The sequence below is a fragment of the Larus michahellis genome, chromosome 1 (assembly GCF_964199755.1).
Source record: "Larus michahellis chromosome 1, bLarMic1.1, whole genome shotgun sequence".
NCBI lineage: Eukaryota > Metazoa > Chordata > Aves > Charadriiformes > Laridae > Larus > Larus michahellis.
The window spans coordinates 57,622,472-57,643,002 of NC_133896.1; the positions used below are offsets into that span (position 1 = coordinate 57,622,472).

The following is a 20,531-nucleotide window of genomic DNA, read 5'->3' on the forward strand; positions in this document are numbered from 1 at the left end:
TGCTAGTCCAGACTCTTTCCTGCCTGCTGAACTGGGATGCGTACCTGAGCATTTCCAACCTGTGGACTGCCTGTTTCCAGTGTACCTACTTGGCTACTAGGAGGTGTTTAAGATGGCAGCTCAGGCATTTATTTATCCTTTTCTTCCACCTCCTCTTGCCCTTTTCCTCACAGTGTACTCTTAATGGAAAAGGAGACGTGAAAAAGCAGTGCCCAAATTCACGGGCACCTTCTTAATTCTTCTGCCTTGTGTCACAGACAGCACCTTGCTTTGCTGCCTGACTTGACCTCCCCTCCTTCCCCTTGACCATTTCTTTTCTCTTCTGTTCTTTCCTCTGCCCTTTTCCTTCTCCTTCTTTCTCTCTTCCTTCAACTTTCTATAATTCTAAATTTTTACTCTTCCCAGTAACTCCATCCCCCTTTCTCTATTGTGTTCTAGACTCCTAGTTTACATGCCTTCCCTTGTTGCTGCAGTTTATTCCTTCCGGTTGCCCTGTTTCTTTTCTTCTGCTGCTTTTTATCTCTCCCTGATTCCTCTGTCTCCTTCTGCCTGTGCCTGTCTGCCTGCTTGCTCTCACTCACTGTCTGTCTCTCTTGAACTGGGTTGTGAATTCTGTTGGCATCAGAGCGGGACAAACTGTAAAACTGAGGTTCCCGGAGGGCCAGGTTGTGATCATTTTATTTTTACAATGTCCTTGGATGTGTAAAGGTGTTTGTTTGAGGGGGAGGAGCAGTGCAAGTGCTCCATGTGGGAGAAGAGAGAGGAGCGCAGGCCAGAACGAATGAAGCTTATAACTAATATAGGTCAGTTGCAGAGAAGCGTCCCAATGGTCTGAGAAATAGAGAAGTGCTTTGTCGCTTCAGACTGGCTACTGGAAAGATGGCAACTGAATAGTTTTATCCAACAGAATCAAGCAACCTGGAAAAGTGTCCTGTTAAAGAATGCAGTAGTGGTGAGCGTGGGAGGAGGACCAGCTCTGCATAGGGGACTGCTCATCTCCCAGCCACCCCCTTAACCCAGGGAATAACCAGCCTGAGATTCCCTTTTCCTGCTCTGAGCTGTGTCCTGTGCATGTTCCTGTGTCCCTGATATGGAGAGGGGAGCATGGCTGAGATAAACTTCCCTGTGCCCCCCGCCAGACCTGCTCACTGCGTCAAAGCGGACAACAACAGAGCAAACAAACCACAGAAGCACAAGGGAGAACTGTACCCCTACACCCTTGGCAGATGGGCTGGAGTGTTTGGCAAGTCTCTGCTGGGGTTGGCGCTGCCAAGGAGACCCCCATAACCAGCAGAGAGGCATCATCAAGGTCCTGAGCTTGATCTGGTGGAGCTGCATGAGCCAAGTGCACTGCTGGGAATTGCTTTGCTCTGCTGTAGACTCCTCGCGTCTCATGATTTGCCACCGTATGAGTAAACTCTGCTTTCAGACTGTTCCCAGGAATTTTACAAGTGGTCAGTAGCTGCAGTGAATGACTGAATGTGGCAAATCCTGATGTGCCTGGCATTTGGACTTGGGACTTCTGATTTCATTTACATTAAGAATTTTGTTGTTATACAAGGTCAAAGTTAATCTGCTAAAATGACATTAAGACATCAAAACAGACATCCACATTTTCAGAGGTATTTGGAGCCTCTACATCTCTGCAAAATCAATGTGAGATGCTGACTGCTCAGCACAACTGAAAATCAGGACAGTTCTTCGATGTCTAAACATGGAGTTAGAAGCCTAAAAAGACGTATGTGTTTTCCTTTCTTTTTAAAATAGGTCTCTATTCCCAGGGCAGAGAATATCACCTCTACAATTTCTATCCATGGCATACTATTCTGTGCATCATCATAATGCTCCAGTCTAGCATCTGACTGGCTTGATCTGATGTGTTTAACCTACTTCCTCTATAGGAATTCACATTGGGGATCCTAAACCATTACAATGGTAATGTAAAACCAAATCCTAGGAATTCAGATAACAGCTCCTCTGGACACAATACACCAGCTGGCTTTCTCTAAAACCAGGTCCGAAGTACATGTACATCTCATGGGATGTCTCCCCAACTATGTCAGACTACAGAAAAAAAAACCTCTTGAATGAAAATCGGTAGCCTGTTACTGACATTAGTGGGACCTGGTGATTTTGAATTTCCTAAGATTGCCCGCTCACTGAACTCCTGAATAGGTGTTGTGATATGTGCTTCTCTTGATCTGTCCCTCTGAAAAGTCAGAGGGACTGAATAACCTATCCCAGAGACTAACAGTTTCTCTTGTTTTTCCTAGGATGCTCCTTCAAGAGTCTCTTTTAACCCTGATTTATTACTGAGCATCAGAGAAATCAAAACTTCAATATTCCTCCCCTGATACCCTAAACTATCTGACAGAAGAAGAGCTAGGGATGTCCTAAAGAAGATCAAAGTGTGTATAGCTGGCTTGCAGAGGGGTTATCTGCCTCAGTACCACCAGACCTAGGAGAGCAAGTCTGCCCCATACAGGAAGCCCCAGTGATACCTCTGCATCTGCTGAAGACCAGATGGCAAAAGCTCATGTTTGGGCTGGATTGTGTCTTTAAATGATGATTCTGAATAGATGAGGTTGCACAAAATCATCTTCTCTGTCCCCATCTGTGCCCTTTACACTGGAAGAAAGCCTGGTATCACGGAATATCGATCAGTGTCAACATGAACCATCCTTACTGTAGGCCTTACCTTTCCCTCAGCATTTATCATTGTGCTGATGCTTCCACAAAGATTCTGAAAACCTTCAGTTCAGAAAAAAACAAGGCCTCTCTCTTTCTTGCCTTATTCTTTGCAGTTCTGTGATTACTGCTATGTTTACATGAAAACAGGCTTTTTTCTTCTTAAAGAACCAAACCACAGCCAATGCACATTTCCTCACAGGATTTTCATAAACCTGTTTGTCAAAAAAGATAACTTTTTTAATTTGTGGATTCTGAAGTTGACCAGGAGAGACCATCCATTCCATAAGAGGCAGATCAGGAACAAGAGTCTATTCTAATTATAGTCAGTGGATGGACGGACAAAGGCTTTATTGGGAGCAAGACAGTCATTTGTGCCCTTATTTCATGCACAATGGGCAGTGAGACCTTTTGCTTCTCTGATCCCTTTTGGAGACCCTTTCCTTGTGCCTTGGCCTTAGAGCAGATTCTGATTATAAAACCGGTGCCATAACCTTTTCAGTAACTTTTTGTTTCCTGGAATATGCTCCCAGGGTTGGGTGTATTGTGGATGTCGGTGGGAACTATCTGTGCCTGGTTTTGGGTATGAGTGGGAAGAAAAAAGAGGATTTCCATGAAGGATCTGGGGATACAGCAAAGGAGAAGGAATGGCTGTATGCTTGTGAATAAGTGGGTCTCAAATTGGATTTCTGTGCTCTATGGTTTATGCAGGTGCAGAGGCATCTACTTATTTATATACAAAACGGTCCATCATAAAGGTAGCCTAGGATTATAGATCGAGTGTAGAAAAATATGTGCGCTGGAGTGGAAAAGTATGAGGGACAGCATCTGAGTGGGGGTTAGTGTCTTTAGTTTAACATAGTTATGCAAATACACGGGGATGGACATACTTGTGGGAGGGGGAACATTCTCACAACTTATTTTCTCTGCCAGTCTTCTTCAGTAAGTTTGTATGTATATGTATACATAATTGTCACTGAGGATACTTTACCAAATACTGGAATTCCAGCTAGAGTGACTTGTTAGCAGCCTGCCCTCTGTTAGAGCTAATGGGTTGCAGGCATTGATTATTTTTTTTTCGATTCCTATTGATTAGGAGGCTGCTGTACATACAAACCTCAGCACAGCATGCAAAGAGAAAGGGAGACAAAACAGTTCTCATCCCAGCAATTCATCATGGTGGTAAATTCATCCTGGGAATCCCAGTCTTCTCCCACTATCTCTTTCAAGTAAAAAAGGAAGCCTTTCCCTTTTTGAAGAAATCAAGCCACGGGGATCTTGAGATGACACTTTTGTTTTTCCAGCCATCTTCAAGTAGCAAACATTTCAAAGTTTACCATTCAATGGAAGAAAATGTTGCATGAGAAAAAGGAGTCTTGCATGGAGCGCAGGAGTTCTAGCTTCAAGACACAATCTGGAACAGGTATCTTGGGTATCCATCGGTACCTAACTCATTTATAATAGCACGCAGGTCCCACTAAAATCAGTGCAAATACTTCCACTTTGGTGGGCTTACAATTATCTTCTGAATTTTTCAGTGCCTCTGCGCTTCTGCAAACTAATGAACACGTTACTTTAATAGTGTTATGAGGCTAAGTGAATTGTTTGCGCAACATTTAGCTTGGAAGAAGATATAGGTCAGAAACTGAGGGAGTTATGTATTGCAACCTTATAATCTCATACTTGGTCCCTGCCAGAGTTCCACTCCTGTCTAACACAGGAATTTTTTTATGCACTCTCAGGGCAGCACTAGCACCACTTTTGCATGGAAACCTACTCATTTTAATTGTTAGACCTCTGTGCCCTGTATCTCCCTTCTCCTTTCTTCCCTTCTGGTCACAGTGTTCCGCTGGAGATTACTCTCCTATATATTTGATGTTTAAACTGTCTTTTATGTTAATCCTCAAGTTATATGAACCTGAAGATAAGAGGACCACTGAAGATTTCTCCATCTGTATTTATCTCCCTATCTCTATCTCATCTCCATCTCCATCGCTGTCTCTATCTCTATCCCTATCTCCCTATCTCTATCTCTAACATCTCCACCTCTGATTCTCTGGCAAAACCACAAATCTTCTTGCCTTAGTTTGCTAGTTAAATTGGTCTAACAAAACCACCAGCATGCAGATGTGGTGTGAATAATGTTTCTTAAGTGCTTTGGGACCCTCAGCTTTGGATGCTAGAGATGACTACTCTGATCACCCCCTCTGCTTGTCTAAGCATACAGATATGTGACTTTTTTCAACTTTCTCCAGTGAAAACTCTTAAATTTTAGCATCTTTTTTGGCATCATATCTCACTCCTGTCTTCTCTGCCCATTGGCTTCCAGTTCTATAATCATCACCCTAACCCCAATTTATTTTTCCTAACATCTCCTCTGCTGGTGCATCTGTCTATTAACACCTCTGCTCTGCATCAACAGCTGCATCAACTCCATCTATTTTACATCTCATTACAGCCGCTCCTTCTGAGCTGGCCTCCCCAGGACGAAGATTCCTAGATACCAGTTTTCATATGCTATTGCTGTCTGATTTTCTCCTATGTACCGAAAAACTCCACTGCAGCACTCAATCCACAAACACTCTGTTCAGTTCCATTACCATCCTATGGAGTTGCTTCCGACTTCATGCCCTTCATCTCCCTTCCTGCATCTTTCTTGTGCCCCTTTTTTTCCTACAGCACTGCCCCTTCTCTCCACAAATAGCAGCACTCTTAGTTTGCCATTGGAAGCAGACTTCCTGCAGCTCCCTGTCTCATCAGCTTCTCATTTCAAGTAATTTAAAATGTAATTTAAAATCTCTCTATTTCCTCCAGACTATTAATTTCTCTCTCCTTACTCTTCTATAGATGTCATTCTGTGTTGCGCTATTCAGTAAGATGCGACTGTTGTAAGAATCTGCCACAGTGTTTTTATTCTGTATTCTTGTTTTGTATTATCATTTTTAATGATTCTTTGTAGGAAAGATGAAATCTCAGCACAGCATCTAGCCACAGCACAAGCAGTCACACAGGACATCCTGGCATTTGCATTGCCTTTGTTCCATTCTTCTCCTGTGGCATTTAGAACTGTAGAGGGATTATTGTGAATGGTCTAAGAGTATATAAGTAGGGTAACAGGAAGAGAATTATTTCTGGAAATTGGGAAGTGTGAGGCAGGAAGCCGTGTTTAGTCTTGATCTTGAGATGTGCTGAGCCCTCATAGGTCTCACTCCTCTTAGCCAGAGTTTAAAGAACTCATCACCCTGCAAACTTGGCCTTCTTACACTAGCAATTTCTTTGGGGACAATGTGCCCCTCTCCTGTTGCTGTAGTCACTTGAAAACAAACTTGCCAAAGCTGTAGAAATATCTAATAAAGGCAGTAGTTCTGGATTGGTTTGAGGGTCTATGTTTTGACCCAGCTGCTGCGTCATCCTCTGCATCTGACTGGATTCATTAAATGTAAGGATATGTAATCTGGCACTTCAGCAATATTGTTCTTGTTATAGATGAAATCTGTAATTTCTCCCAGTGTTAGGGTCCCCTGCAAGCCCAAATCCACAACCTCTACAGTGACTGCTTCTCACTCTACTAATCTTGCTAAACTCGGGTAGCAACAGAGCAAGCTCCTCAGCAGAGACAACCTCTGTCTGTAGAGCCCACCATACCCTGACCCAAAGCAGCACTACCATTTGTAACAGTAACATAAACATTTAACCGTGTGGGCTACACAGGTGAGCCCTAAGTGAAAACACACAGTATGACCCCTTCTCTCCCTCTCCTCTTTGAACAATCCTGGTGTGTAAGGCTGAGTGAGCTTTCAGAGTGTCTAAGCCCTTTTTGCTTCCACTCACTCCAGCCAGGTTGCTCGTTTGGCATTACTGGAAGAGTGCTGCTGCACTTTTTTTGAGAGTACAGAGTAACGGAGGAACCTGGCTTCTTTGGAGCTATGAGCTACACAGTTTTCCAGAATGGCTTTCCCATCCATACATGTGATGCTGGTGCCTGATGGATTGGAGTGCCAGAATAGTCTCCCTCTTCAAGACCCCTTCCTTCTTTCAGTGGAAATGTCTCAGAAGGAGAGGACAGGTCCTAGGGTGATCTTCTCTGCTTCCCCAGCCAAGAGCCTCACAGAGTCTCGTCCTCAACACAGGCCATCCCTGTAGAACCATAATCTCCCAACAGCTTAGGGGTGTTCTGTACATCTCTCTGCCTCTCAAATTCCTTTGAACCCAGGACAACGGTTTAGAGACCCTGTCCACAGCTACCATCCTCCACACTCTTGCAGCAGGCTGTACTTAGAGTGATAAAGCTGCACTGGGGCCACCTACCCCCTTGCCCATCCTCAGCTGTTTGGCAGTTCCCTCTGCATAGAAAGAGACCCCCAGCTCCTGTGGCAGAGGGCAAGGCCAGGGTTCCCCCAGGTAAGGTTAGGGACTGTGTGTTTTTCCCCACAAAATGTGTCAGTGGTCTCAACCTGCTCTGTCTCCTACCACCCCTTGCTCCCTCCATCCCTTCTCCTGCCTCTCCCAGGGCCTTTCCTGCCTGCTGCTGGTGATCTGCATATGGCTGATGCCAGACACCACGAGTTCTTGCTGCTAAACACTTCTACCTTGGTCTCAGCTGTGAGGGGAGCTCAGTCTGTGCCCTCCAAATTGAGGAAATGATCGGTGGTCTGTAGGGCAGCCAATGGCCCCCCAGCTGCTTGCTATAGAGCCCTTCATGTCCAACAGTCCTGGAGCAGATTGTCCTGAAAGGGCAGCCCTGGTCTGCACCCAGAGAGGGAGAAGGGAGCAGAGATAAATGGAATTATGAAATTGCAATGTGGCTGAAGCACTCCAACTGGTTCAACTTCCCAACACCCCCTTCCCTCAGCCCTGCTCCCCCGCACAGAACAGCAGTGAACCTAAAGCAGCTCTTCTGGTCTCTTTTTCACTGAACAATGAGTCCGATCAGAGAGAAACAAAATCGGTAGCATCGAGAATTAGATTATTTCTTTTCTTTATGATTGTTGCATTAATGAGCAGCTACATGTATAGAACCAGGAGGTGACTAATGTAATTAACCTGGTGTAATGATACTGCTGAGGAAGAGAGAGAGGATTATGACATACTTAGATGTCAGTATTGCACTATTTTGTATATGTTCCTGGTACTATTGGGATGTGTCTGACAGAGGAAAATTAAGTAGTGATAGATTTCAGCCTGAATCCATTCAGCTCATGCATCTTTCTGTGTAAAAGGAGGATGTGAAAGGTGGATTGCTTTCCGGGGGTTGGGGGAGGGAAAGCATTCAGTTTTGGTGCATTCCTTCCTTAACAAAATAATAGTAATAATAATAAATTGTCCTTTCTCGTGAAGAATCTTCCCAAAATGTCTGCTTCTTGGAGCAGGCATTGGGATTTCACAGAAAGCTATAAAGACAAAGTCAGAACGCAGGGATTCACACAACACTGGTCAGGGGGAGACAGAGGGACGGAAAACGAGCAACACCAAAACATATGCAACTTGCAGCGAACCTGAGAAGAGTGAAGAGCGAGCACTTAAAAATCATAACAGCAGCAATAATAACAGTAATAAATGCTTATTTTTAAATAACCCTTCCACGCTACGTTTCACCCATCTCCTGGGGAGAGAAACGGCTGACCACCGAAGTTTTGTGCGGGTCTGGCTAGGGTTTGCGGGGTTGCACTCGAAGCTCTGCGCGCGTACGGCGGGGGATGTGGATGGGGGAGCTGGGGAGAGGGGACAAAAAGCAGAAAGAGAGAAAGAGGGAGAGAACCGCAGCTACGCCTTCCTCTGTGCCTCCGGGGCGGGGGGTGGGGGGGAGGCGACCCTTTTCCCGAGGCTGTCAGCGGCGGGCTAGGCGCGGGGGGAGGGTGGGGGGGGAAGGGAGAGGGGGGGAAGGCTGCCCCCCCTCTGCCCCTCCCTGCCTGCCTGCCTGCCTGCCCGCGCAGAGCGGAGGAGGGCGGCTGCCGCCCGCGGATGCTGGGGCGCGGGCGGCGCGGGCAGGGCGGGCGGCGCGGGCAGGGGACCTGTCCTTCAGCACGGCGGGCCGCCGAGCGCTCCTCCCGCACCGCCGCCGCCGGCCGGGGAGCTGTCCTTCAGCACCAGCGGCCGCCGCCGCCCCGGGAACTGTCCTTCAGCACCAGCGGCCCGGCAGCGCTCCTCCCGCACCACCGCTACCGCTGCTCCGGGAGCTGTCCTTCAGCACCGCCGGCCGCCGCCGCCGCCGCCGCGGGGGAGCCGTCCAGCACCGCCGCCGCCGCCGCCTTGATGCAGTAGCGGGGCCCGGGAGCCGCCGGGGGCCGCCGCGGGGCAGGGGGTGCCGCAGCCCGGCTCCGCTCCGCGCCCCCCGCCCGGGAGGGGCGCCGCGACTGTCCCCCCTCCTCCTCTTCCTTCTCCCTCCCCTCCTTCCCCCCCCTCTCCGGGAGCCCCCCTCTCTCCTCGCCCACCTCCGCCGGGAGCGGGCGCCGCGGCTGTGCGGAAAAGCCATGGGAGGCAAGACCTCGGCACCTGTTCAGCTGAAATCAAGGGCTTACAGTATACTGGGCACTCTGGCTTGGTGGTAGGAGCGAGCGAAAGGAAGGAGAAGCAAGGAAGAAAAAGTGAGAGAGGATTGGAGCGACTGCCGCTGCCGGGAAAAAAAAAAATAAAAACACAAGGAAGATAACTGGAAGGAAAAGGATTTTCATGGCGCAGGCTGCAGAGCTAAGCAAGAAGACTGAAGGTTGCATCTCTGCTCTTACAGTCTCTAACTGTCTAGGTCCAGATAATGAGAGATTGTGTTGAGGATGCTGCTGCTGCTCCCCTGTTCACTGTGGAAGCCATCTCCAAATTAGCCATTACATATGGAAACTGGAGACCAGAATTTTAGAAAAAGGGATTAAGGCGTCTCGTTTTGGGGGGGGTTCTCTCTTTATTTGTTTGGTTTTTCTTGGTTCTTTTCTCTCTTTTTTTTTTCTTTTTCCTTTTTCCTTTTTTTATATTTCGACCAGAACGTTTCCGATTTAAAAGGCAAGCCTCTTCCCGTGTGGTCTTTCTAATTTACACTCTTTTCCGTGGGCTTTCTTACCTCCCTTTTTTGATATCTATCTCTCTATATATACCTATTATATTATTAGTCGGAATTATTATTCTTTTATTTTATTAAACACACACACCCCAAGAATCAGAAGGCGGTTGGGTATTTGTATAATGAAGAATTATGGGGCTCTTTGACAGAGGTGTTCAGATGCTTTTAACCACCGTTGGTGCTTTCGCTGCCTTCAGCCTGATGACCATAGCTGTGGGGACCGACTACTGGCTTTACTCCAGAGGGGTTTGCAAGACTAAAACTGTCAGTGAGAACGAAACCAGCAAAAAGAACGAGGAAGTCATGACCCATTCTGGATTATGGAGAACCTGCTGCCTGGAAGGTATTTGGTTCTGGATCTCCACATACTCCCCCTTTCCTCTCCCACCACCCCGTATTTCTCTCCCCCTCCAAATAAATCCCTCCACATTCCACCATTTTCTCACTTCATTCCTTTCACCACAGACCGAGAGTGGTGGGCTCGGTTACTCAGGGCACAGAGGCAAGAAGACAGGCAAAACATTTTCTGCTCCATTCCCTTCTCCCTTCCTCTTTCCCCCTCTCTCCTCCCACCCCTTCCTCAAAAATTCACTTCCCTCCTCCAACTGGAATAATGTGTGTGTTACAAAAACACTGAGAGATGCTTGCAAAAAGCAACTCTGCGGTCTGTCTGTCTTCAGCTTGTTTGTGTTGCCTGGGAAAGCAATGCCAAAATGCTGTATTATTGCTGTGCTCCGGCTGTAACCACAGAGTGAAATAATTGCTCTCTTTGCAAATGGCTTATTTACAAAGACAAGACTGGCAGTGAGGGGCAATGTGGGGAGCGGGTGACTGCAAAGCACTTCAGATGCAATTATTAGTTCACTTGAGGAGGGAAAAAGAGAGAAAGGGAAGCAACCCTGTTATGTCCAAAATGCCTGGTACAGTGAATCTAACAATACAAGTCATCTCGAGCAGAGTTCAGAGCATTTCGTAATGTCTGTAAGCAACCACATCTCACTGGGCTGCGTTCAGAGGGGTTTAGTTGGCGGCTGATTGGTTTGGTTGGGGCTGAGATTTTTCCCACGTTTTCTTGTTGTTGGGGGGTGGGTTTTTGTTTGGGGCTCTTTTTTTTCTTTTTTTTCTTTTTTTTTTTTTTTAAGGTTTATGGTAAAGGCTAAAAATAAACAGGTCTCTGAACGGAAAAATCAGCCTAAGTCTGATGTGGTGAAACTGAAGAGCAACTCAGTGACATGTCTGATGGCAGAAGAGACACCGCCGCAGCCAACTTCTGGAATCAGATGTTCCTAAGGGAGGGGGAAAGAAAAGAGGGGCCAGTGATTCGCTTTTAAATATGTGTTGCTCAGTACTGCTATTGGTGTACGTGTGGGCTGGGGAGGTGGTCTTCAGCCTGTGCTGGAGGGATAGGGGCAACCGATGTAAATGCGTGGTTTATGTTACACACGTAGCGAGAAGGAGAGAGAGCGAGCACAAGAGCGCACATTACAACCTATTGTAAAAGCCCTGTTTATGAATCAGCCACCAGCTGGAAGGTGGGCTGCCAGGGGTTTACGGACATCCAGGGATAATGTCGGTGTCTGTCGGTGTCCACCGGAGCTGGGTGTGCCTGGAGCTCGCCGATGGGAGAGAGCGGGGAGTGGGTGCCGCAGAACTGATTTTCTAAGCCCAGCACTGGGAGATGGAAGGCAGGGGGGAGGGGGGAATAAACTATGTATGTCCTGATGTCTCTCACCAAAGCAAGCTAAAGCTGCTGTTTGAAAATGGTTGTGTCCGGGAAGAAGCGCGAATTTCCCCCCCATTCTTGGTGCAAACGGTTGAGTGATGGCTGGACATGTTTTGAATAGCTAAGTGACTTCATTGAGCGATGGTCTATTTGACGCATACTGCATTTAGTGCCCTTTGTCAACCCAAACTGCTGCCTTTTAACATATCCTGCAGAGGAGCTCTATGCTGAATACTATATGCTGTCTCCACGCCAGAAAATCAATAGCAGTAAATTAATGGGGGATGTTTTAAACACACTCACTCACACACACACACACACATTTCCTCCATATAGATAAATATATAGAGGTATATATTAATAAAAAATGAAAAGCCTTTCACAAAGCTATTCATTACAACTGGGGAAGGAGACATCTCCTTAATTAAAAATTAATGAGAGAGAGAAGGGAAAAAAAAAAAAAAAGGAAACCCAAATGCAAAGCCATGCGGGTAAGGGAGGCTGCAGGGAAGAACTCCCTCCCTGAGACATGTCCCCAAGCTGGAGGGCGGAGGGAGGCTGGGGTGGAGACAGGAGGTATGAGGACCCCGGCCAGGAGAGGCAGTGAATTCAGATCATGTCTATCTGCCCACAGAGCCATACCCAGAGGAACGTGGTCCGAGGGGGAGGAGGAAGGGGCGGGTGAGGTTTGTCAGATCGGAGGAGCTCGGGGTTCCTTCTCTTTTACGTCTGACAGGACCCCACAGGCACTGTGGAGAAGTGGCTTGCATGGCCAAAGAAAGTGCCAGGATGCTTCCAATTAAAAGGTCAGAAGTGCCCCCAGCCCCCTCAAGTGCTGCCCTCCCAGTCCCCCTGCCCTGCCTGTTGATGCTCTCCAGTGGGCTCAAACTGCAGCCCTGCATGAAGGGTGCGAAATGCAGCCTGAGCGCAAGCTGCCTGGCACTGGCAGGGTGCTCTCACTCGCCCCAGCCATGTGAGGGTTGGGCTGGCCCGTTCCCCCAGCCCCTGGACGCCAGGCAGAAGTGGTGAGAGGGATAGGAGGGTGCAATGCACCACACAGGAGCTGAGCCCAGGTCTGAGTCCCTAGCCTGAGGGCACAGGTTGCACCAGAACTTGAATAAAGACTCCGTAGCAAGAGCATCTCAGCAGGAGGCAAAACCAGCCCTACAGCCACATGCTGAGCAGGGCCTGGGCATGGGTTTGTCTCATGGGATGGCACGGCACAGGTCTGGCACCACCACTGCCAGGATGCCTCCACTTGGCTTCCTGCAACCCCACAGCCTGCACGGGTTGGTGGCTGGCATTCTCTTGCTCCCAGGACAGCACAGACAAATATCCACACCAGCCCCAGGACAGCAGGCCTCTTACTGTCACCTCTGATCACCTTACAGGGGGCTATCATCTTTCTCAGCAGAAGGAATCAGAAAAGTGTCCCTGGTTGACTTACTCTCCCTGCTGAAAGCTGCCTGCTGGTGAGCGGGAGGGAGAAGTGTGCAGCAAAGACTCCTTTCCCTCATGATGCAGAGGGTGGTCTGATTTGTGGAGGGAAGGGCTTGGTCCCAAGAGGCTGTAAAAAGGGCAAAACCCCTGGACTCTGCTCAGACCCTGCCCATGGTGTGGCAAAGGCACCTGACAAAAGGTGTGGGACAGATGCTTCTACTGCCTGGGGTGCACATCAGGGCAGGTCTATAGGGTGAGGGGAGGTAATGAAGAGGAGGGCAGGAGGCTTTGTAACAAGAAAATGATCAAAAGAGCCCAAACTGCTTCCTGCTACCTGCTAGGTAGGAAGCCTCTGATGAGCTTGCCTTCATTTCTGAGGATGTGGGGGAAAGCTGGCATTAGTCAACACTGTAGGCTGTCAGAGATGGTGGACTCTTCATGTTCAAAATATTGTACTAAATTGTCTTTTGTTTTCTTAGCCAAGATATCCAGTAGCAAAAATGGACATGGGGACTCAGTCTCGGGCTGTATACACATATATGCTACAGTCAGAATTGCAAGTTCCTTTTGGGTTCCCTTCTCTTCAGTCATTCTGTTTCCCACAGTGGACTTTCAGCCAGCATTTTCAGATCTTTGTATTGCTCCAAAGAGGAGTGTCATTTGGCATGTTCCTCTTTTGTTGGGATTTCCTTCCCCCTTTCTTGTGTCCTACAGTGAGCCCCTGTTCCATGGTGGGACTAAAGCAGAAAGGCAGTGTCGGTTCACATTACTGTAGATCACACCTCTGAATTTTTTCCTAATCTTCCTTGAGATAATTCTTTCTCAGACTTTGGGGTTGCCCAAATGTGCCTCCAGGCCACTCAAAAATCTTTGCCCTTCGAGAAAAATGGCCTTTCTCTGCCCTTTAACTGTGTAGGCACAACACACACGTACACCAAGAAATTGAGATCTGCAAGCTCATGTCACACATGGATACTGCACCTCTTACAACTTCGAAATGGCTGCGGATCTTCCAGCCTAATTCCTTCTTGGCAGAGAATGCTTTAAAACCACTTTTTATTATGAGTGATGCCTTGTCTAATTCTTTCATTAGCTCCTGTAGATCTCCTACAGGATCTCAAAAAGTGAACGACGATGCCTTATCAGGGTCTTAGGAAGCAAGCAAATGAAATGTATTTTGTATCTGTAGGTTATTGGTTTTGTCATGTTGTCATTATTATTAGGAAAGGGATAGGTCTGGGAGGCTTTTATACCGAGAAGGAGGGAGAGAGGAGTCCAGGGCAGGCAGGCATGAGTGATGCGCATGGGGTTAGACATCCCTGTAGATCTGACTGGTGTGAAGGCAAGTAATTGAATGGATGTTGGTGCAGAAAATAATTCCTGCCTAGAGACCCTTCCCAAGGAAAATTAATGAGCTGATCTGTTCCCTTTCCAGCTTGTTATATCTGAACAGCGCATGAGAGTTAAGTGCAGTTTCAGTGTTTGCAAAAATGAAGAGCTGACAGCAAAATGAGGCAGGGCACAGGCAGTGGACAAGCTTCTGCCAGACAATTCTGGCACTGCGTCGCTTCCTCGCTCTGCCTTCTCCCACTGCTGTTTGCTCCTGGGCCACTTCTTTCCTTTGACGCGCATCTTATGAGTTGTTTTTCCCTTATCTTCCCTCTCACCTTTCCCGATTTCCTTTCTTTTACCCTTCGTTTCTGTCAGCGTTCCTAGTTTTTGCGCTGCGGAATTGCCTGACGTCCTACTTCCAAGGATCCACAAATCTACTGGGGTCCTTTCCCCTGACTCTTGCTGTTCTGATCCAGGAGCTTTTCTGAACACGCAGTGAAAATAGTGGTAGGTTAAGTCGGGGTCTCCATGTCTTCGCAGTTCAGGACCAGAAGCAGCCTAGCACAGCCCTGAGATGCAGCAGGAGGCAATGGCCTGGCACATAGCTGATCGCTGCTGGCATTGCATCTGCCAGAGAGAAGGAGGATGCAGAGCTGGACAGGCCTTGGATGAAGAGGAAGACAAAGGATTTTAAAAAGTGGGGTGGCAGATGGTGAGGGACAATTACTCGTCATGCCAGACTTGGATGGGTTTGGTTCTCCTCTCAGCTTCAATTCACACCTGACTGTAAGTTACCGAGAAGGTAGGGATTTGAGGGGCTGAGACTTGCAAGCTCAGTTCCTTCATAAGGTTTGACAAGGAAATGCTGTTACTCATCAGAGAGTTGCTAGAACCGACTTTTAAATTGCTTTTAAATTATGAATCTTCCTACTGACAGAGAAAGAGGAATGGGTTAATATTGTCCTGAAATGCACCAGAAATTGCCTTGCTGAAGAGAGTGAGAGCGAAATGCGGTGGGAGGGACATGGAGATGCAGTGTGGCAGCAGTAATGTATAAAGAAATTACACAGAGATAGAACAAATGTCTCTTTGCCAGGGAGACCAGGAGCTATTCCTATGCAATGTTTCCCTTTTAACCCATCTCTTTCCCCATGCAGCCCTCTAAACCCCCGTCTCACTTCTCTGTGGTTTGGTACGATCTAAGCAAGAGTTTTGGGGGAGGAGGACAGCTGAGGTTTGACAGCAGAAGCTCCATATTTATTTAATTTAAAAGCAGTAGCGAGGAGGTTGCCGGGGGGAGCAGGGAACATTTCAGGCTCTCAGATGGCTCTGCCCCCTGCCCCTGTTTTAAGAGCAGATTCCCAATCAAGCATACCCAGTTTATCCCAGGGGGAGCCCTCGCTGCTCCATTCTGCGCTGCTTCTCCCTTCCATATTGCACTCGTTGTCAGGGGGTGTGCTGCTGCCTTTCACGGGCAAGAAACCTTGCCCCTTGCAGGGGACTCTGGGGGAGGGAAGGGGGCTGCTGCCAGGGGAATGGGTTAGCAGCGGGGCTCTCGCTCCGTCTCCTCCCCTCGCAGTCCCCATCCCAGGGCGACAGCTACCCGGCAGGCGAAACACAGAGCACAGAACAGGTCAGGCATACGCAGAGCGTATTGTAAATACAATACACCTAAAAGTTATTTTTTCCCTTGCCTGTATGACCCCAGCTTTTTCCTCGCCCTCCATCTTTGACTCATTCTATCCATCTCCATTTTAATTTGTTCTCGTTTCCCTCCCCTGTTTCTCTTCTTTATTTTTCTCTTTCATCTTCATGTGTCTTCTGTGCTTTCTCTTAAAAGCAGCTTTTCCTTCATTATTTCTCCCTGTTTCTCTCCAAGTTCTCTGAGGCCCATCCCCCTTGCTCTTTCCTCTGTTATATTATCTTGTTCTTGCTCTCCTCTGTACCCTTTGCTCCTGCCATCTCATCTCTCTGTCCTCTTTCCTCTTCTCTCTGCCATCATTTCCCCCTGGCTTTCTCCCATCTCACACATCAGCATTCTCCCAAGCTGAAGGACCCCATCCTTTTGGAGCTGTGCTGCCTTTACGCTCTAAAGCAACTCTTTTCCAACCCTTCTCCAGCTTTCCCCTTTCTCCTTTCTCTGGCCAGTGTCCCCCCTCCTTGAAGCAGTGTATGACACCAGTTGCAGTCACTGTCTTCTTTTGCCCCCAGGGCAGCTGAGCTACCACTGAGGGGGGTGAGATTCAAGCCCCTCCTTCTGGTCCCCTCATTGCTCGTTGCCTGTGGTCAAGTCAACATCCCTTCACTTTGCTGCCTCCAGCCTCTCGTGGCCGGAGGGCTCACTGGCAGCTCAGCTGATGAGCTGGCTCATCTGCATGCAGCCAGCAACTGGGCTGGAAGGAGCTCACGGCAGCCCTAAATACCCTCCCTGGCAACCCTCAGACATGGATCAGGCCAGGATCCAAATGGAAAATAAGGGTCTCTGTAGCCATAACCCTGGGGCAGTTGTTGTGCACTACAGTGAAGGATCTCTGGTTGTCAGGAAGAAGTGTCTCAGCAAGCAGTCGTCCTTTTCAAGCTGTTTACAGGGGGATGATTTTCTCTGTGATTCTCAGGAACGACAAAGGGGGTGAGGTGAATGGGGCTGGGGTCTCCAAGCCCAGTGGATCTCGATGATCTGCTGAATGAACCTGAGTGAGTCAGGTCAGAGGGTACTGCTGGGTGGTGGGAAAAGGGGGATTGCATACCGTGCAGGGCTCTACATGAACTACAACAGCTCACTGGATGCCAGAAACAGGGATACTGCTGTCAGTGGCCCAGTGCGGCCCATGGCTGTAGACAGAAAACCCACCACCAGCAAGTCCCCAGGCATCAGGAGTAGAGCAGGGGGGCTAGCAGAGAGTGCAGGAGCAAGGGCCATCCAAGGCAGAGGGTTGCGAAGTCAGAAGAGGGTTATTAAAAAGGGGACAGGGACAAGGAGGAGTAGGAAAGACCGTGTGTACGAAGGCAGCCTGCAAGGCTAGACGTGTTTGCTTGGAAAAGGAGGTGAATGAGAGGGAAAGTGATTGGATTGTATTGAATAATGAATGGGCTAGAGAAGATGGATCAGTAGCTCTTGATTTCCCCATTTTGTAACACACAGACAAGAGGACCTGACGTGAGTCACCGGAGACCCAGTTAAAGCTTTCTCATTTGATGCGTATCAGGGCTGTGGAGCTCATTGCCACCCGAGCTCCCGTGGCCAAGATTTTAACCACATTTAGCAAGCAAGTGGCCGTTTACGACAGAGTTCACAAAAATTAAGCGTCCTTCTAATGGATGTGAACAGCATTTTGGGTGTTTCGTAATTCAGCAATTAAGCCAGTCGCCATAAAAACTAGGATAACATTTCACAAGGGCAGTCTATCCCCTATCTGACTACCATGTGCTTCTTGCCTCTTCCCTGAAACATTTGTCACGGATTAAACAGGGCTCAGATTTACTTAGTCTGGCATTTCTTTTGTTTCTAGATGCTATGCTATGCAGTGGCAATATAAGATGCAAACTAGGCCTGCGTCTCTGCTGGTGTCAATGACTGCCCTAATTTGACAAATTAACAGCGAGTTTAGGTATTTCTATCATATTTTTCTAGGAAGGATCTGGGATAGAGAGCAATTAAGAGCATATGGAATTAAGTGGAGTCCTTTTTCTTCACACCCCAGGGTATAAAGCAAGTATTTAGCAATGAAGGTGCTATATATGTGCGAAGAATTATTATTGTTGAAGTCCCTGCTTCCCAGAAAGCAATAGGCTTTGGGTCTCTTTGATGCTATCATGACTAAATTAGAAACGAGGTTGTCTCTTTTCTCTTGTATCTGTGGAAATGATTACCGAACTGGCATCCGATGACGTACAATACAGTAGTGTTTCTATGCACAAGAGATGAAGGCCCAATTCTCCCCTTGTTTGCACTGATGCAACCTCACTGACTCGGACAGAGCCACGCTGCTTACCCTCCCCGTGTAGGCAAGGGGAGGATGAGGCTGAGGAAGGGCTGTGCATGATTTAAACAGCCATGCCCCCAAGGTCACTGCGTGTCCCCGCTTTGCCAGTGCTATACCCGGCAAACCAGGGGCTAAATTCACTTCCAGTGTGAGTGGGTGCAACAGCCACAAGGATAATGACATTCTGTGCTTATTTTTGCCAGCTGTTCACCCAGTCCAGCAGTTCCTTTTTTTAACTATTTCCATTTTCATTGTCTTTCACCCTCATTAGAAAAATTCAACCTGGCTGCCCTCCCTGTGGGGTAAAAATCCTCTTACGGACTCCTCACCTTGGATCGGTGAGCGTGTAAAATACCAGAGGTGACCATGAACCCCCTGGCATTCACCTCGCTCTCTTTCTTCTTTCTGCATTTCTGTCTTTCATTGAATCCCTTTTATTTACCGACAGCCTTCTGTCTCCCAGCCCCATTTATCCTTTTTGTGTTACAGAAAAGCTCTCCCATAAAATTCCCAACTACACAATCAGAGTTTTCATAACAAGCCCTGCAGGATAGGTGAAATCCACTTGTGTTTCTGTGGCACAGGCTGCTGAAGTTTTTATACTATCTTCCTATCAAATCTGTAACTCCCCAGAGAAGCATATGGACTTTATCCTGCACCTCCTATTCCCCCAGAGCATATACTCCTACCTGCTAGCTGTGAAAAACAGAAAATGAGGATGGTATACAAAAACTTGAGAATGCAATGCCGTCCTATCCATGGGTAGAAATTCCTCTGATGTGTGTTTTTGCTAGAAGCAAACAACTATAAATTTCTGATTTAGCTTGTTTTATAAAGTATACATTCTGTCAAATAAAGAATAACACTATCCACCTCCGTCCCCTGGATTTTCTATCCCTTTCTGATTTTTCTCTTCCTATTTCTCAGTTTTCATTCTCCTCCTGAACATGATTTTTTTTTAGTGTCTGTTTTATTTTTCTCCTCCCACTGCTTCATAACTACATTTCATTCTTAAATTTTCTATCGCTCAGAAAACTCTCTTCAGGTCTTGTTTATACCACCAGTGTAGCTGCAGAGCGATGGATCACGCTTGAACACAGAACATTTCCCAGGTTTATGGTTGTGTTCATTCAGTATCATAGAGCACTGTCAATCAATCCACTCTTGATCAAACCCTATTTGCTGCCTCCTGCAACCTTAGTCTGACCTGTCCAGAAAATTTCTGAGAACCTGTTCCTGGAGCTTTATTTCCTCCTGAAGATTTTCCCTAATACTTTTCTTTCTTAGTTTCAATTTTTTTCATTCTTGGTTTTAATTTTTCGTCGTTGTCTTCATCAGTCCCCTTCAGAATTCACTGTTTCTTCTTTTCTTCCCTTTTTCTCCACATCAGCTCTCATGGCTGTCATTTTCTCCCCCAGCCCTCACTCCTACTGACCTTTTTTCTCTTCCCTTTACATTTCTAGCCCATAGTTCTCCTCGGTAGGAACTATTCCTCTTAATCCCATCCCATTCAACCTCTATGGAGAGGTAGTGGAAAAAGATTGAGAACATACTGTGTTTGTGTGTGTGTGTGCACACGTGCACATGTGCATCTCCTTTCAGATACGGTTGGTATGAAGGCTTGGTGGTTGAGATGAAATGGCCTGCCTCTGACTTTTGCCTTTCAGACAGACATGAGGAGTCATTTCCAAATGCAGATGCCCCCCAGAATTGCCTTCAGAGTACAGGGTCTCAAGGGATCAATCATCAAGAATTTCTGCTGCTTCCTTTTAGATTCAAGCATTGCCCTTTTCCTTAGGCTGAGGGTCACGGGTTTTTGAAGGGCAGTGGCAGAATCATGAAAGAAGACATTTTTCTCTTGCTCATTTTTGAGTGAGAGAGTGAATGAACTGTGAGAAATATTTTTCTGTATATAGCTAGAGCCGTCTCAAAGAAATGGCAGAGGAAACAGATGGCAGAAGCCCTTTATAGGCAGCTGCTGTTGTCTCTTAAGGTGTCACCATCACAAGAAAAGTGGCTGTAATTGGGGAGCTTCAAGATCAGTAGCGCCTGAAAGGACTCGAGCAGAAAAGAATGTCATCCTGCTTGAAGGCGAGGGGGAGACAGAAATCAAATATTCAGAGACTAAGAAACAGTGCTTGAGAGGTGAAATAAAGTACAGGGACAAGGTTGAAGCAACTATGAAGTTTTACTGAATGACATGACCACAGGATGAATGGTTTCCCTGCTTTTGGGAGTTCATACTTGGCCACAGGCAATGGGAACATTGTAGGCAGGGTAAAGAGCTGGTTTAGAGTATTCTGGAGACAGCAAG

At 47.4% G+C, this 20,531-nt stretch overlaps 1 protein-coding gene across 2 annotated transcripts in view; it reads left to right on the forward strand.

The window, feature by feature from the left end:
- Positions 1-8,979: 8,979 nt before the first annotated feature.
- CACNG2 (calcium voltage-gated channel auxiliary subunit gamma 2) overlaps positions 8,980-20,531 on the forward strand; it is a 53,616-nt gene continuing 42,064 nt past the window's right edge. The window contains exons 1-2 of one of the 2 annotated variants that reach the window (XM_074579955.1): positions 9,127-9,394; positions 9,937-10,082. In XM_074579955.1, coding sequence (XP_074436056.1) covers positions 9,941-10,082 — 142 coding nt within the window. In that variant the 5' untranslated portion in view covers positions 9,127-9,394; positions 9,937-9,940. Of the gene's footprint in view, positions 10,083-20,531 lie in introns of both variants that reach the window. The other variant, XM_074579945.1, reaches the window with a different exon arrangement.